General features: G+C 45.5%; 1 protein-coding gene across 1 annotated transcript in view; it reads right to left on the bottom strand.

Moving 5' to 3' along the window:
• Window positions 1–16,209, bottom strand: part of gabbr2 (gamma-aminobutyric acid (GABA) B receptor, 2) — a 405,067-nt gene that overhangs the window by 161,327 nt on the left and 227,531 nt on the right. The window contains exons 5-7 of the mRNA XM_064979858.1: window positions 7,704–7,769; window positions 7,190–7,378; window positions 6,684–6,926 (exon numbers count right to left, since the gene is read on the bottom strand). Of these exons, the coding sequence (XP_064835930.1) occupies window positions 6,684–6,926; window positions 7,190–7,378; window positions 7,704–7,769 (498 nt within the window). The remainder of the gene's footprint in view (window positions 1–6,683; window positions 6,927–7,189; window positions 7,379–7,703; window positions 7,770–16,209) is intronic.

The raw sequence follows: 16,209 nt of genomic DNA, 5'->3' as shown, positions 1-16,209 counted from the left end.
GAATGGCCTATATAAACCAGGAGTCTATCTCCTGTTTCTGTAACGCGAGGCAGAATGGCCTATACAAACCAGGAGTCTATCTCCTGTTTCTGTAACGTGAGGCAGAATGGCCTATATAAACCAGGAGTCTATCTCCTGTTTCTGTAACGTGAGGCAGAATGGCCTATACAAACCAGGAGTCTATCTCCTGTTTCTGTAACGTGAGGCAGAATGGTCTATATAAACCAGGAGTCTATCTCCTGTTTCTGTAACATGAGGCAGAATGGCCTATACAAACCAGGAGTCTATCTCCTGTTTCTGTAACGTGAGGCAGAATGGCCTATACAAACCAGGAGTCTATCTCCTGTTTCTGTAACGTGAGGCAGAATGGCCTATATAAACCAGGAGTCTATCTCCTGTTTCTGTAACGTGAGGCAGAATGGCCTATACAAACCAGGAGTCTATCTCCTGTTTCTGTAACGTGAGGCAGAATGGCCTATATAAACCAGGAGTCTATCTCCTGTTTCTGTAACGTGAGGCAGAATGGCCTATATAAACCAGGAGTCTATCTCCTGTTTCTGTAACGTGAGGCAGAATGGCCTATATAAACCAGGAGTCTATCTCCTGTTTCTGTAACGTGAGGCAGAATGGCCTATACAAACCAGGAGTCTATCTCCTGTTTCTGTAACGTGAGGCAGAATGGCCTATATAAACCAGGAGTCTATCTCCTGTTTCTGTAACGTGAGGCAGAATGGCCTATACAAACCAGGAGTCTATCTCCTGTTTCTGTAACGTGAGGCAGAATGGCCTATATAAACCAGGAGTCTATCTCCTGTTTCTGTAACGTGAGGCAGAATGGCCTATACAAACCAGGAGTCTATCTCCTGTTTCTGTAACGTGAGGCAGAATGGCCTATATAAACCAGGAGTCTATCTCCTGTTTCTGTAACGTGAGGCAGAATGGCCTATATAAACCAGGAGTCTATCTCCTGTTTCTGTAACGTGAGGCAGAATGGCCTATACAAACCAGGAGTCTATCTTCTGTTTCTGTAACGTGAGGCAGAATGGGGTATACAAACCAGGAGTCTATCTCCTGTTTCTGTAACGTGAGGCAGAATGGCCTATACAAACCAGGAGTCTATCTCCTGTTTCTGTAACGTGAGGTAGAATGGCCTATATAAACCAGGAGTCTATCTCCTGTTTCTGTAACGCGAGGCAGAATGGCCTATACAAACCAGGAGTCTATCTCCTGTTTCTGTAACGTGAGGCAGAATGGCCTATATAAACCAGGAGTCTATCTCCTGTTTCTGTAACGTGAGGCAGAATGGCCTATATAAACCAGGAGTCTATCTCCTGTTTCTGTAACGTGAGGCAGAATGGCCTATATAAACCAGGAGTCTATCTCCTGTTTCTGTAACGTGAGGCAGAATGGCCTATACAAACCAGGAGTCTATCTCCTGTTTCTGTAACGTGAGGCAGAATGGCCTATATAAACCAGGAGTCTATCTCCTGTTTCTGTAACGTGAGGCAGAATGGCCTATACAAACCAGGAGTCTATCTCCTGTTTCTGTAACGTGAGGCAGAATGGCCTATATAAACCAGGAGTCTATCTCCTGTTTCTGTAACGTGAGGCAGAATGGCCTATACAAACCAGGAGTCTATCTCCTGTTTCTGTAACGTGAGGCAGAATGGCCTATATAAACCAGGAGTCTATCTCCTGTTTCTGTAACGTGAGGCAGAATGGCCTATATAAACCAGGAGTCTATCTCCTGTTTCTGTAACGTGAGGCAGAATGGCCTATACAAACCAGGAGTCTATCTCCTGTTTCTGTAACATGAGGCAGAATGGCCTATACAAACCAGGAGTCAATCTCCTGTTTCTGTAACGTGAGGCAGAATGGCCTATACAAACCAGGAGTCTATCTCCTGTTTCTGTAACGTGAGGCAGAATGGCCTATACAAACCAGGAGTCTATCTCCTGTTTCTGTAACGTGAGGCAGAATGGCCTATACAAACCAGGAGTCTATCTTCTGTTTCTGTAACGTGAGGCAGAATGGGGTATACAAACCAGGAGTCTATCTCCTGTTTCTGTAACGTGAGGCAGAATGGCCTATACAAACCAGGAGTCTATCTCCTGTTTCTGTAACGTGAGGTAGAATGGCCTATATAAACCAGGAGTCTATCTCCTGTTTCTGTAACGCGAGGCAGAATGGCCTATACAAACCAGGAGTCTATCTCCTGTTTCTGTAACGTGAGGCAGAATGGCCTATATAAACCAGGAGTCTATCTCCTGTTTCTGTAACGTGAGGCAGAATGGCCTATACAAACCAGGAGTCTATCTCCTGTTTCTGTAACGTGAGGCAGAATGGTCTATATAAACCAGGAGTCTATCTCCTGTTTCTGTAACGTGAGGTAGAATGGTATATATAAACCAGGAGTCTATCTCCTGTTTCTGTAACGTGAGGCAGAATGGCCTATACAAACCAGGAGTCTATCTTCTGTTTCTGTAACGTGAGGCAGAATGGGGTATACAAACCAGGAGTCTATCTCCTGTTTCTGTAACGTGAGGCAGAATGGCCTATACAAACCAGGAGTCTATCTCCTGTTTCTGTAACGTGAGGTAGAATGGCCTATATAAACCAGGAGTCTATCTCCTGTTTCTGTAACGTGAGGCAGAATGGCCTATATAAACCAGGAGTCTATCTCCTGTTTCTGTAACGTGAGGCAGAATGGCCTATATAAACCAGGAGTCTATCTCCTGTTTCTGTAACGTGAGGTAGAATGGCCTATATAAACCAGGAGTCTATCTCCTGTTTCTGTAACGCGAGGCAGAATGGCCTATACAAACCAGGAGTCTATCTCCTGTTTCTGTAACGTGAGGCAGAATGGCCTATATAAACCAGGAGTCTATCTCCTGTTTCTGTAACGTGAGGCAGAATGGCCTATACAAACCAGGAGTCTATCTCCTGTTTCTGTAACGTGAGGCAGAATGGTCTATATAAACCAGGAGTCTATCTCCTGTTTCTGTAACGTGAGGTAGAATGGTATGTATAAACCAGGAGTCTATCTCCTGTTTCTGTAACGTGAGGCAGAATGGCCTATACAAACCAGGAGTCTATCTTCTGTTTCTGTAACGTGAGGCAGAATGGGGTATACAAACCAGGAGTCTATCTCCTGTTTCTGTAACGTGAGGCAGAATGGCCTATACAAACCAGGAGTCTATCTCCTGTTTCTGTAACGTGAGGTAGAATGGCCTATATAAACCAGGAGTCTATCTCCTGTTTCTGTAACGTGAGGCAGAATGGCCTATATAAACCAGGAGTCTATCTCCTGTTTCTGTAACGTGAGGCAGAATGGCCTATATAAACCAGGAGTCTATCTCCTGTTTCTGTAACGCGAGGCAGAATGGCCTATACAAACCAGGAGTCTATCTCCTGTTTCTGTAACGTGAGGCAGAATGGCCTATATAAACCAGGAGTCTATCTCCTGTTTCTGTAACGTGAGGCAGAATGGCCTATACAAACCAGGAGTCTATCTCCTGTTTCTGTAACGTGAGGCAGAATGGTCTATATAAACCAGGAGTCTATCTCCTGTTTCTGTAACGTGAGGTAGAATGGCCTATATAAACCAGGAGTCTATCTCCTGTTTCTGTAACGTGAGGCAGAATGGCCTATACAAACCAGGAGTCTATCTCCTGTTTCTGTAACGTGAGGCAGAATGGCCTATACAAACCAGGAGTCTTTCTCCTGTTTCTGTAACGTGAGGCAGAATGGCCTATATAAACCAGGAGTCTATCTCCTGTTTCTGTAACGTGAGGCAGAATGGCCTATATAAACCAGGAGTCTATCTTCTGTTTCTGTAACGTGAGGCAGAATGGCCTATATAAACCAGGAGTCTATCTCCTGTTTCTGTAACGTGAGGCAGAATGGCCTATACAAACCAGGAGTCAATCTCCTGTTTCTGTAACGTGAGGCAGAATGGCCTATACAAACCAGGAGTCTATCTCCTGTTTCTGTAACGTGAGGCAGAATGGCCTATACAAACCAGGAGTCTATCTCCTGTTTCTGTAACGTGAGGCAGAATGGCCTATACAAACCAGGAGTCTATCTTCTGTTTCTGTAACGTGAGGCAGAATGGGGTATACAAACCAGGAGTCTATCTCCTGTTTCTGTAACGTGAGGCAGAATGGCCTATACAAACCAGGAGTCTATCTCCTGTTTCTGTAACGTGAGGTAGAATGGCCTATATAAACCAGGAGTCTATCTCCTGTTTCTGTAACGCGAGGCAGAATGGCCTATACAAACCAGGAGTCTATCTCCTGTTTCTGTAACGTGAGGCAGAATGGCCTATATAAACCAGGAGTCTATCTCCTGTTTCTGTAACGTGAGGCAGAATGGCCTATACAAACCAGGAGTCTATCTCCTGTTTCTGTAACGTGAGGCAGAATGGTCTATATAAACCAGGAGTCTATCTCCTGTTTCTGTAACGTGAGGTAGAATGGTATATATAAACCAGGAGTCTATCTCCTGTTTCTGTAACGTGAGGCAGAATGGCCTATACAAACCAGGAGTCTATCTTCTGTTTCTGTAACGTGAGGCAGAATGGGGTATACAAACCAGGAGTCTATCTCCTGTTTCTGTAACGTGAGGCAGAATGGCCTATACAAACCAGGAGTCTATCTCCTGTTTCTGTAACGTGAGGTAGAATGGCCTATATAAACCAGGAGTCTATCTCCTGTTTCTGTAACGTGAGGCAGAATGGCCTATATAAACCAGGAGTCTATCTCCTGTTTCTGTAACGTGAGGCAGAATGGCCTATATAAACCAGGAGTCTATCTCCTGTTTCTGTAACGTGAGGTAGAATGGCCTATATAAACCAGGAGTCTATCTCCTGTTTCTGTAACGCGAGGCAGAATGGCCTATACAAACCAGGAGTCTATCTCCTGTTTCTGTAACGTGAGGCAGAATGGCCTATATAAACCAGGAGTCTATCTCCTGTTTCTGTAACGTGAGGCAGAATGGCCTATACAAACCAGGAGTCTATCTCCTGTTTCTGTAACGTGAGGCAGAATGGTCTATATAAACCAGGAGTCTATCTCCTGTTTCTGTAACGTGAGGTAGAATGGTATATATAAACCAGGAGTCTATCTCCTGTTTCTGTAACGTGAGGCAGAATGGCCTATACAAACCAGGAGTCTATCTTCTGTTTCTGTAACGTGAGGCAGAATGGGGTATACAAACCAGGAGTCTATCTCCTGTTTCTGTAACGTGAGGCAGAATGGCCTATACAAACCAGGAGTCTATCTCCTGTTTCTGTAACGTGAGGTAGAATGGCCTATATAAACCAGGAGTCTATCTCCTGTTTCTGTAACGTGAGGCAGAATGGCCTATATAAACCAGGAGTCTATCTCCTGTTTCTGTAACGTGAGGCAGAATGGCCTATATAAACCAGGAGTCTATCTCCTGTTTCTGTAACGCGAGGCAGAATGGCCTATACAAACCAGGAGTCTATCTCCTGTTTCTGTAACGTGAGGCAGAATGGCCTATATAAACCAGGAGTCTATCTCCTGTTTCTGTAACGTGAGGCAGAATGGCCTATACAAACCAGGAGTCTATCTCCTGTTTCTGTAACGTGAGGCAGAATGGTCTATATAAACCAGGAGTCTATCTCCTGTTTCTGTAACGTGAGGTAGAATGGCCTATATAAACCAGGAGTCTATCTCCTGTTTCTGTAACGTGAGGCAGAATGGCCTATACAAACCAGGAGTCTATCTCCTGTTTCTGTAACGTGAGGCAGAATGGCCTATACAAACCAGGAGTCTATCTCCTGTTTCTGTAACGTGAGGCAGAATGGCCTATATAAACCAGGAGTCTATCTCCTGTTTCTGTAACGTGAGGCAGAATGGCCTATATAAACCAGGAGTCTATCTTCTGTTTCTGTAACGTGAGGCAGAATGGCCTATATAAACCAGGAGTCTATCTCCTGTTTCTGTAACGTGAGGCAGAATGGCCTATACAAACCAGGAGTCTATCTCCTGTTTCTGTAACGTGAGGCAGAATGGCCTATACAAACCAGGAGTCTATCTCCTGTTTCAGTAACGTGAGGCAGAATGGCCTATATAAACCAGGAGTCTATCTCCTGTTTCTGTAACGTGAGGCAGAATGGCCTATATAAACCAGGAGTCAATCTTCTGTTTCTGTAACGTGAGGCAGAATGGCCTATACAAACCAGGAGTCTATCTCCTGTTTCTGTAACGTGAGGCAGAATGGCCTATATAAACCAGGAGTCTATCTCCTGTTTCTGTAACGTGAGGCAGAATGGCCTATATAAACCAGGAGTCTATCTCCTGTTTCTGTAACTTGAGGCAGAATGGCCTATATAAACCAGGAGTCTATCTCCTGTTTCTGTAACGTGAGGCAGAATGGCCTATATAAACCAGGAGTCTATCTTCTGTTTCTGTAACGTGAGGCAGAATGGCCTATATAAACCAGGAGTCTATCTCCTGTTTCTGTAATGTGAGGCAGATTAATGATTAAATTCACCCTCTAGACAGGACACAAGTCTATCTCCTGTTTCTGTAACGTGAGGCAGATTAATGATTAAATTCACCCTCTAGACAGGACACTAGTCTATGTCCTGTTTCTGTAACGTGAGGCAGATTAATGTCCAAGTACACTCTTATATCAGGAAAAGTCCATTGACTCACCGTGACGCCATAGAAGTTGGTTTCGTTCATGACGTCCAGCACCAGCCTGCCCACCTCCCGGTCGTCCACGGTGAAGTTGTGGTACATGTCCTGCCTCTCCTTGTGCTGCAGTAAATCCATGACGCGGGTCAGGGTCTTTGCTATCACCCAGATCCCATCGTAGGCGAAGCCATGGTACTTCGAGGGCTCCACTCCCTTCTGCTGCAGCTCTTTACTGTACTCCCTCTCGTACTCCTTAGGTGTCTGGATGTAGAGAGAGAGAGAGGATAGTCATTTAATCAACATCCTACTCCTTAGGTGTCAATCTAGGGAGAAAGAGGGGATAATCAATTCATCAATATCCTACTTTAGTTGTCTGAATGTAGGGAAAGAGTTTAGATAGGGCTGTGTCCCTAATGGCACCCTATCCCCTACATAGTGCACCACTTTTGACACTATAAAAGGAAAGCAGGGTGCCATTTTGGACGCAGACGTAGACTAAAAAGCATGTTCAATGGAACGCTCACCCTTCCAGAGATGCCCTTGACCTGTTTGGCGCTGAGCGGTTCAAAGTCCACAGCAATGTATCCCTCCATAGCGGTCAGCAGCTTCCTGGTGGTGCAGTTGGTGGAGTTGGCCTGCTCCCACCAGTTCCCCTGGTACCAGCCTGGTATGATCCACTGGTACTTACTACCATACATGTTCAGGTTGTACGCCTGGGGGAGGGATGTTCAGTTAGTACGCACACAGGCATGTTGACGTAAGCACACACCACACACAAGAGCACACCTTCCATACCAGTCAATAATGTCAATATAAATAGGCTTTCAGCTTTTACTGAAGCTCATTATGGATGTCACACCACACATCTGCAGCCCCCATGACAACTTGATGTGTGTTTGTTTGTGTGTGTGAGTGTGTGTGTGTGTGTGTGTGTGTGTGTGTGTGTGTGTGTGTGTGTGTGTGTGTGTGTGTGTGTGTGTGTGTGTGTGTGTGTGTGTGTGTGTGTGTGTGTGTGTGTGTGTGTGGAACAATACTCACACAGCAGAATACTTTGGAGGCCAGATTCTCATCAAACTGTCCGATAATGATCCTCACATCATTATCCTATAGAGATGACATAACAAACAGGAGATATGTCAATTTTTCACTACAACCAGCTAAAGAGATGTGTCAGTCTTCCTCTACAACCAACTAAAGAGATGTGTCAGTCTTCCTCTACAACCAGCTAAAGAGATGTGTCAGTCTTCCTCTACAACCAGCAAAAGAGACATGTCAGTCTTCCACTACAACCAGCTAAAGAGACGTGTCAGTCTTCCACTACAACCAGCTAAAGAGTTGTGTCAGTCTTCCTCTACAACCAGCAAAAGAGACGTGTCAGTCTTCCACTACAACCAGCTAAAGAGACGTGTCAGTCTTCCACTACAACCAGCTAAAGAGACGTGTCAGTCTTCCACTACAACCAGCTAAAGAGATGTGTCAGTCTTCCACTACAACCAGCTAAAGAGACGTGTCAGTCTTCCACTACAACCAGCTAAAGAGACGTGTCAGTCTTCCACTACAACCAGCTAAAGAGATGTGTCAGTCTTCCACTACAACCAGCTAAAGAGATGTGTCAGTCTTCCACTACAACCAGCTAAAGAGATGTGTCAGTCTTCCTCCACAAGCAGCTAAAGAGATGTGTCAGTCTTCCTCCACAACAGCTAAAGAGATGTGTCAGTCTTCCTCCACAACAGCTAAAGAGATGTGTCAGTCTTCCACTACAACCAGCTAAAGAGATGTGTCAGTCTTCCGCCACAAGCAGCTAAAGAGATGTGTAAGTCTTCCTCCACAAGCAGCTAAAGAGATGTGTCAGTCTTCCTCCACAAGCAGCTAAAGAGATGTGTCAGTCTTCATCCACAAGCAGCTAAAGAGATGTGTCAGTCTTCCTCCACAAGCAGCTAAAGAGATGTGTCAGTCTTCCTCCACAAGCAGCTAAAGAGATGTGTCAGTCTTCCTCCACAAGCAGCTAAAGAGATGTGTCAGTCTTCCTCCACAACCAGCTAAAGTGACGTGTCAGTCTTCCATTACATCCAGCTAAAGAGATGTGTCAGTCTTCCACTACAACCAGCTAAAGAGATGTGTCAGTCTTCCACTACAACCAGCTAAAGAGATGTGTCAGTCTTCCTTTACAACCAGCTAAAGAGACGTGTCAGTCTTCCTCTACAACCAGCTAAAGAGACGTGTCAGTCTTCCACTACAACCAGCTAAAGAGATGTGCCAGTCTTCCACTACAACCAGCTAAAGAGACGTGTCAGTCTTCCACTACAACCAGCTAAAGAGACGTGTCAGTCTTCCACTACAACCAGCTAAAGAGACGTGTCAGTCTTCCACTACAAACAGCTAAAGAGACGTGTCATTCTTCCACTACAACCAGCTAAAGAGACGTGTCATTCTTCCACTACAACCAGCTAAAGAGATGTGTCAGTCTTCCACTACAACCAGCTAAAGAGACGTGTCAGTCTTCCACTACAACCAGCTAAAGAGACGTGTCAGTCTTCCACTACAACCAGCAAAAGAGACGTGTCAGTCTTCCACTACAACCAGCTAAAGAGATGTGTCAGTCTTCCACTACAACCAGCTAAAGAGATGTGTCAGTCTTCCACTACAACCAGCTAAAGAGACGTGTCAGTCTTCCACTACAACCAGCTAAAGAGACGTGTCAGTCTTCCACTACAACCAGCAAAAGAGACGTGTCAGTCTTCCACTACAACCAGCTAAAGAGACGTGTCAGTCTTCCACTACAACCAGCTAAAGAGACGTGTCAGTCTTCCACTACAACAAGCTAAAGAGACGTGTCAGTCTTCCACTACAACCAGCTAAAGAGACGTGTCAGTCTTCCACTACAACCAGCTAAAGAGATGTGTCAGTCTTCCACTACAACCAGCTAAAGAGACGTGTCAGTCTTCCACTACAACCAGCTAAAGAGACGTGTCAGTCTTCCTCCACACGCAGCTAAAGAGATGTGTCAGTCTTCCTCCACAACAGCTAAAGAGATGTGTCAGTCTTCCACTACAACCAGCTAAAGAGATGTGTCAGTCTTCCTCCACAAGCAGCTAAAGAGATGTGTCAGTCTTCCTCCACAAGCAGCTAAAGAGATGTGTCAGTCTTCCTCCACAAGCAGCTAAAGAGATGTGTCAGTCTTCCTCCACAAGCAGCTAAAGAGATGTGTCAGTCTTCCTCTACAACCAGCTAAAGAGACGTGTCAGTCTTCCACTACAACCAGCTAAAGAGATGTGTCAGTCATCCTCCACAAGCACCTAAAGAGATGTGTCAGTCTTCCTCTACAACCAGCTAAAGAGACGTGTCAGTCTTCCTCTACAACCAGCTAAAGAGACGTGTCAGTCTTCCTCTACAACCAGCTAAAGAGACGTGTCAGTCTTCCACTACAACCAGCTAAAGAGATGTGTGAGTCTTCCACTACAACCAGCTAAAGAGAGGTGTCAGTCTTCCACTACAACCAGCTAAAGAGATGTGTCAGTCTTCCGCCACAAGCAGCTAAAGAGATGTGTCAGTCTTCCTCCACAAGCAGCTAAAGAGATGTGTCAGTCTTCCTCCACAAGCAGCTAAAGAGATGTGTCAGTCTTCATCCACAAGCAGCTAAAGAGATGTGTCAGTCTTCCTCCACAAGCAGCTAAAGAGATGTGTCAGTCTTCCTCCACAAGCAGCTAAAGAGATGTGTCAGTCTTCCTCCACAAGCAGCTAAAGAGATGTGTCAGTCTTCCTCCACAACCAGCTAAAGTGACGTGTCAGTCTTCCATTACATCCAGCTAAAGAGATGTGTCAGTCTTCCACTACAACCAGCTAAAGAGATGTGTCAGTCTTCCACTACAACCAGCTAAAGAGATGTGTCAGTCTTCCTTTACAACCAGCTAAAGAGACGTGTCAGTCTTCCTCTACAACCAGCTAAAGAGACGTGTCAGTCTTCCACTACAACCAGCTAAAGAGATGTGCCAGTCTTCCACTACAACCAGCTAAAGAGACGTGTCAGTCTTCCACTACAACCAGCTAAAGAGACGTGTCAGTCTTCCACTACAACCAGCTAAAGAGACGTGTCAGTCTTCCACTACAAACAGCTAAAGAGACGTGTCATTCTTCCACTACAACCAGCTAAAGAGACGTGTCATTCTTCCACTACAACCAGCTAAAGAGATGTGTCAGTCTTCCACTACAACCAGCTAAAGAGACGTGTCAGTCTTCCACTACAACCAGCTAAAGAGACGTGTCAGTCTTCCACTACAACCAGCAAAAGAGACGTGTCAGTCTTCCACTACAACCAGCTAAAGAGATGTGTCAGTCTTCCACTACAACCAGCTAAAGAGATGTGTCAGTCTTCCACTACAACCAGCTAAAGAGACGTGTCAGTCTTCCACTACAACCAGCTAAAGAGACGTGTCAGTCTTCCACTACAACCAGCAAAAGAGACGTGTCAGTCTTCCACTACAACCAGCTAAAGAGACGTGTCAGTCTTCCACTACAACCAGCTAAAGAGACGTGTCAGTCTTCCACTACAACAAGCTAAAGAGACGTGTCAGTCTTCCACTACAACCAGCTAAAGAGACGTGTCAGTCTTCCACTACAACCAGCTAAAGAGATGTGTCAGTCTTCCACTACAACCAGCTAAAGAGACGTGTCAGTCTTCCACTACAACCAGCTAAAGAGACGTGTCAGTCTTCCTCCACACGCAGCTAAAGAGATGTGTCAGTCTTCCTCCACAACAGCTAAAGAGATGTGTCAGTCTTCCACTACAACCAGCTAAAGAGATGTGTCAGTCTTCCTCCACAAGCAGCTAAAGAGATGTGTCAGTCTTCCTCCACAAGCAGCTAAAGAGATGTGTCAGTCTTCCTCCACAAGCAGCTAAAGAGATGTGTCAGTCTTCCTCCACAAGCAGCTAAAGAGATGTGTCAGTCTTCCTCTACAACCAGCTAAAGAGACGTGTCAGTCTTCCACTACAACCAGCTAAAGAGATGTGTCAGTCATCCTCCACAAGCACCTAAAGAGATGTGTCAGTCTTCCTCTACAACCAGCTAAAGAGACGTGTCAGTCTTCCTCTACAACCAGCTAAAGAGACGTGTCAGTCTTCCTCTACAACCAGCTAAAGAGACGTGTCAGTCTTCCACTACAACCAGCTAAAGAGATGTGTGAGTCTTCCACTACAACCAGCTAAAGAGAGGTGTCAGTCTTCCACTACAACCAGTTAAAGAGATGTGTCAGTCTTCCTCTACAACCAGCTAAAGAGACGTGTCAGTCTTCCACTACAACCAGCTAAAGAGTTGTGTCAGTCTTCCTCCACAAGCAGCTAAAGAGATGTGTCAGTCTTCCTCCACAACAGCTAAAGAGATGTGTCAGTCTTCCTCTACAACCAGCTAAAGAGACGTGTCAGTCTTCCACTACAACCAGCTAAAGAGACGTGTCAGTTTTCCACTACAACCAGCTAAAGAGACGTGTCAGTCTTCCTCTACAACCAGCTAAAGAGATGTGTCAGTCTTCCACTACAACCAGCTAAAGAGACGTGTCAGTCTTCCCCTACAAACAGCTAAAGAAATGTGTCAGTCTTCCTCTACAACCAGCTAAAGAGATGTGTCAGTCTTCCTCCACAACAGCTAAAGAGATGTGTCAGTCTTCCACTACAACCAGCAAAAGAGATGTGTCAGTCTTCCACTACAACCAGCTAAAGAGATGTGTCAGTCTTCCACTACAACCAGCTAAAGAGTTGTGTCAGTCTTCCTCTACAAGCAGCAAAAGAGACGTGTCAGTCTTCCACTACAACCAGCTAAAGAGACGTGTCAGTCTTCCACTACAACCAGCTAAAGAGATGTGTCAGTCTTCCACTACAACCAGCTAAAGAGACGTGTCAGTCTTCCACTACAACCAGCTAAAGAGACGTGTCAGTCTTCCACTACAACCAGCTAAAGAGATGTGTCAGTCTTCCACTACAACCAGCTAAAGAGACGTGTCAGTCTTCCACTACAACCAGCTAAAGAGACGTGTCAGTCTTCCACTACAACCAGCAAAAGAGACGTGTCAGTCTTCCACTACAACCAGCTAAAGAGATGTGTCAGTCTTCCACTACAACCAGCTAAAGAGATGTGTCAGTCTTCCACTACAACCAGCTAAAGAGACGTGTCAGTCTTCCACTACAACCAGCTAAAGAGACGTGTCAGTCTTCCACTACAACCAGCAAAAGAGACGTGTCAGTCTTCCACTACAACCAGCTAAAGAGACGTGTCAGTCTTCCACTACAACCAGCTAAAGAGACGTGTCAGTCTTCCACTACAACAAGCTAAAGAGACGTGTCAGTCTTCCACTACAACCAGCTAAAGAGACGTGTCAGTCTTCCACTACAACCAGCTAAAGAGATGTGTCAGTCTTCCACTACAACCAGCTAAAGAGACGTGTCAGTCTTCCACTACAACCAGCTAAAGAGACGTGTCAGTCTTCCTCCACACGCAGCTAAAGAGATGTGTCAGTCTTCCTCCACAACAGCTAAAGAGATGTGTCAGTCTTCCACTACAACCAGCTAAAGAGATGTGTCAGTCTTCCTCCACAAGCAGCTAAAGAGATGTGTCAGTCTTCCTCCACAAGCAGCTAAAGAGATGTGTCAGTCTTCCTCCACAAGCAGCTAAAGAGATGTGTCAGTCTTCCTCCACAAGCAGCTAAAGAGATGTGTCAGTCTTCCTCTACAACCAGCTAAAGAGACGTGTCAGTCTTCCACTACAACCAGCTAAAGAGATGTGTCAGTCATCCTCCACAAGCACCTAAAGAGATGTGTCAGTCTTCCTCTACAACCAGCTAAAGAGACGTGTCAGTCTTCCTCTACAACCAGCTAAAGAGACGTGTCAGTCTTCCTCTACAACCAGCTAAAGAGACGTGTCAGTCTTCCACTACAACCAGCTAAAGAGATGTGTGAGTCTTCCACTACAACCAGCTAAAGAGAGGTGTCAGTCTTCCACTACAACCAGCTAAAGAGATGTGTCAGTCTTCCGCCACAAGCAGCTAAAGAGATGTGTCAGTCTTCCTCCACAAGCAGCTAAAGAGATGTGTCAGTCTTCCTCCACAAGCAGCTAAAGAGATGTGTCAGTCTTCATCCACAAGCAGCTAAAGAGATGTGTCAGTCTTCCTCCACAAGCAGCTAAAGAGATGTGTCAGTCTTCCTCCACAAGCAGCTAAAGAGATGTGTCAGTCTTCCTCCACAAGCAGCTAAAGAGATGTGTCAGTCTTCCTCCACAACCAGCTAAAGTGACGTGTCAGTCTTCCATTACATCCAGCTAAAGAGATGTGTCAGTCTTCCACTACAACCAGCTAAAGAGATGTGTCAGTCTTCCACTACAACCAGCTAAAGAGATGTGTCAGTCTTCCTTTACAACCAGCTAAAGAGACGTGTCAGTCTTCCTCTACAACCAGCTAAAGAGACGTGTCAGTCTTCCACTACAACCAGCTAAAGAGATGTGCCAGTCTTCCACTACAACCAGCTAAAGAGACGTGTCAGTCTTCCACTACAACCAGCTAAAGAGACGTGTCAGTCTTCCACTACAACCAGCTAAAGAGACGTGTCAGTCTTCCACTACAAACAGCTAAAGAGACGTGTCATTCTTCCACTACAACCAGCTAAAGAGACGTGTCATTCTTCCACTACAACCAGCTAAAGAGATGTGTCAGTCTTCCACTACAACCAGCTAAAGAGACGTGTCAGTCTTCCACTACAACCAGCTAAAGAGACGTGTCAGTCTTCCACTACAACCAGCAAAAGAGACGTGTCAGTCTTCCACTACAACCAGCTAAAGAGATGTGTCAGTCTTCCACTACAACCAGCTAAAGAGATGTGTCAGTCTTCCACTACAACCAGCTAAAGAGACGTGTCAGTCTTCCACTACAACCAGCTAAAGAGACGTGTCAGTCTTCCACTACAACCAGCAAAAGAGACGTGTCAGTCTTCCACTACAACCAGCTAAAGAGACGTGTCAGTCTTCCACTACAACCAGCTAAAGAGACGTGTCAGTCTTCCACTACAACAAGCTAAAGAGACGTGTCAGTCTTCCACTACAACCAGCTAAAGAGACGTGTCAGTCTTCCACTACAACCAGCTAAAGAGATGTGTCAGTCTTCCACTACAACCAGCTAAAGAGACGTGTCAGTCTTCCACTACAACCAGCTAAAGAGACGTGTCAGTCTTCCTCCACACGCAGCTAAAGAGATGTGTCAGTCTTCCTCCACAACAGCTAAAGAGATGTGTCAGTCTTCCACTACAACCAGCTAAAGAGATGTGTCAGTCTTCCTCCACAAGCAGCTAAAGAGATGTGTCAGTCTTCCTCCACAAGCAGCTAAAGAGATGTGTCAGTCTTCCTCCACAAGCAGCTAAAGAGATGTGTCAGTCTTCCTCCACAAGCAGCTAAAGAGATGTGTCAGTCTTCCTCTACAACCAGCTAAAGAGACGTGTCAGTCTTCCACTACAACCAGCTAAAGAGATGTGTCAGTCATCCTCCACAAGCACCTAAAGAGATGTGTCAGTCTTCCTCTACAACCAGCTAAAGAGACGTGTCAGTCTTCCTCTACAACCAGCTAAAGAGACGTGTCAGTCTTCCTCTACAACCAGCTAAAGAGACGTGTCAGTCTTCCACTACAACCAGCTAAAGAGATGTGTGAGTCTTCCACTACAACCAGCTAAAGAGAGGTGTCAGTCTTCCACTACAACCAGTTAAAGAGATGTGTCAGTCTTCCTCTACAACCAGCTAAAGAGACGTGTCAGTCTTCCACTACAACCAGCTAAAGAGTTGTGTCAGTCTTCCTCCACAAGCAGCTAAAGAGATGTGTCAGTCTTCCTCCACAACAGCTAAAGAGATGTGTCAGTCTTCCTCTACAACCAGCTAAAGAGACGTGTCAGTCTTCCACTACAACCAGCTAAAGAGACGTGTCAGTTTTCCACTACAACCAGCTAAAGAGACGTGTCAGTCTTCCTCTACAACCAGCTAAAGAGATGTGTCAGTCTTCCACTACAACCAGCTAAAGAGACGTGTCAGTCTTCCCCTACAAACAGCTAAAGAAATGTGTCAGTCTTCCTCTACAACCAGCTAAAGAGATGTGTCAGTCTTCCTCCACAACAGCTAAAGAGATGTGTCAGTCTTCCACTACAACCAGCAAAAGAGATGTGTCAGTCTTCCACTACAACCAGCTAAAGAGATGTGTCAGTCTTCCACTACAACCAGCTAAAGAGTTGTGTCAGTCTTCCTCTACAAGCAGCAAAAGAGACGTGTCAGTCTTCCACTACAACCAGCTAAAGAGACGTGTCAGTCTTCCACTACAACCAGCTAAAGAGATGTGTCAGTCTTCCACTACAACCAGCTAAAGAGACGTGTCAGTCTTCCACTACAACCAGCTAAAGAGACGTGTCAGTCTTCCACTACAACCAGCTAAAGAGACGTGTCAGTCTTCCACTACAACCAGCTAAAGAGATGTGTCAGTCTTCCACTACAACCAGCTAAAGAGACGTGTCAGTCTTCCACTACAACCA

The sequence above is a fragment of the Oncorhynchus masou genome, chromosome 12, assembly GCF_036934945.1.
Source record: "Oncorhynchus masou masou isolate Uvic2021 chromosome 12, UVic_Omas_1.1, whole genome shotgun sequence".
Lineage (NCBI taxonomy): Eukaryota > Metazoa > Chordata > Actinopteri > Salmoniformes > Salmonidae > Oncorhynchus > Oncorhynchus masou.
The sequence above is the reverse complement of the archived record's forward strand: the minus strand, read 5'-3'. Positions and strand labels throughout refer to the sequence as shown.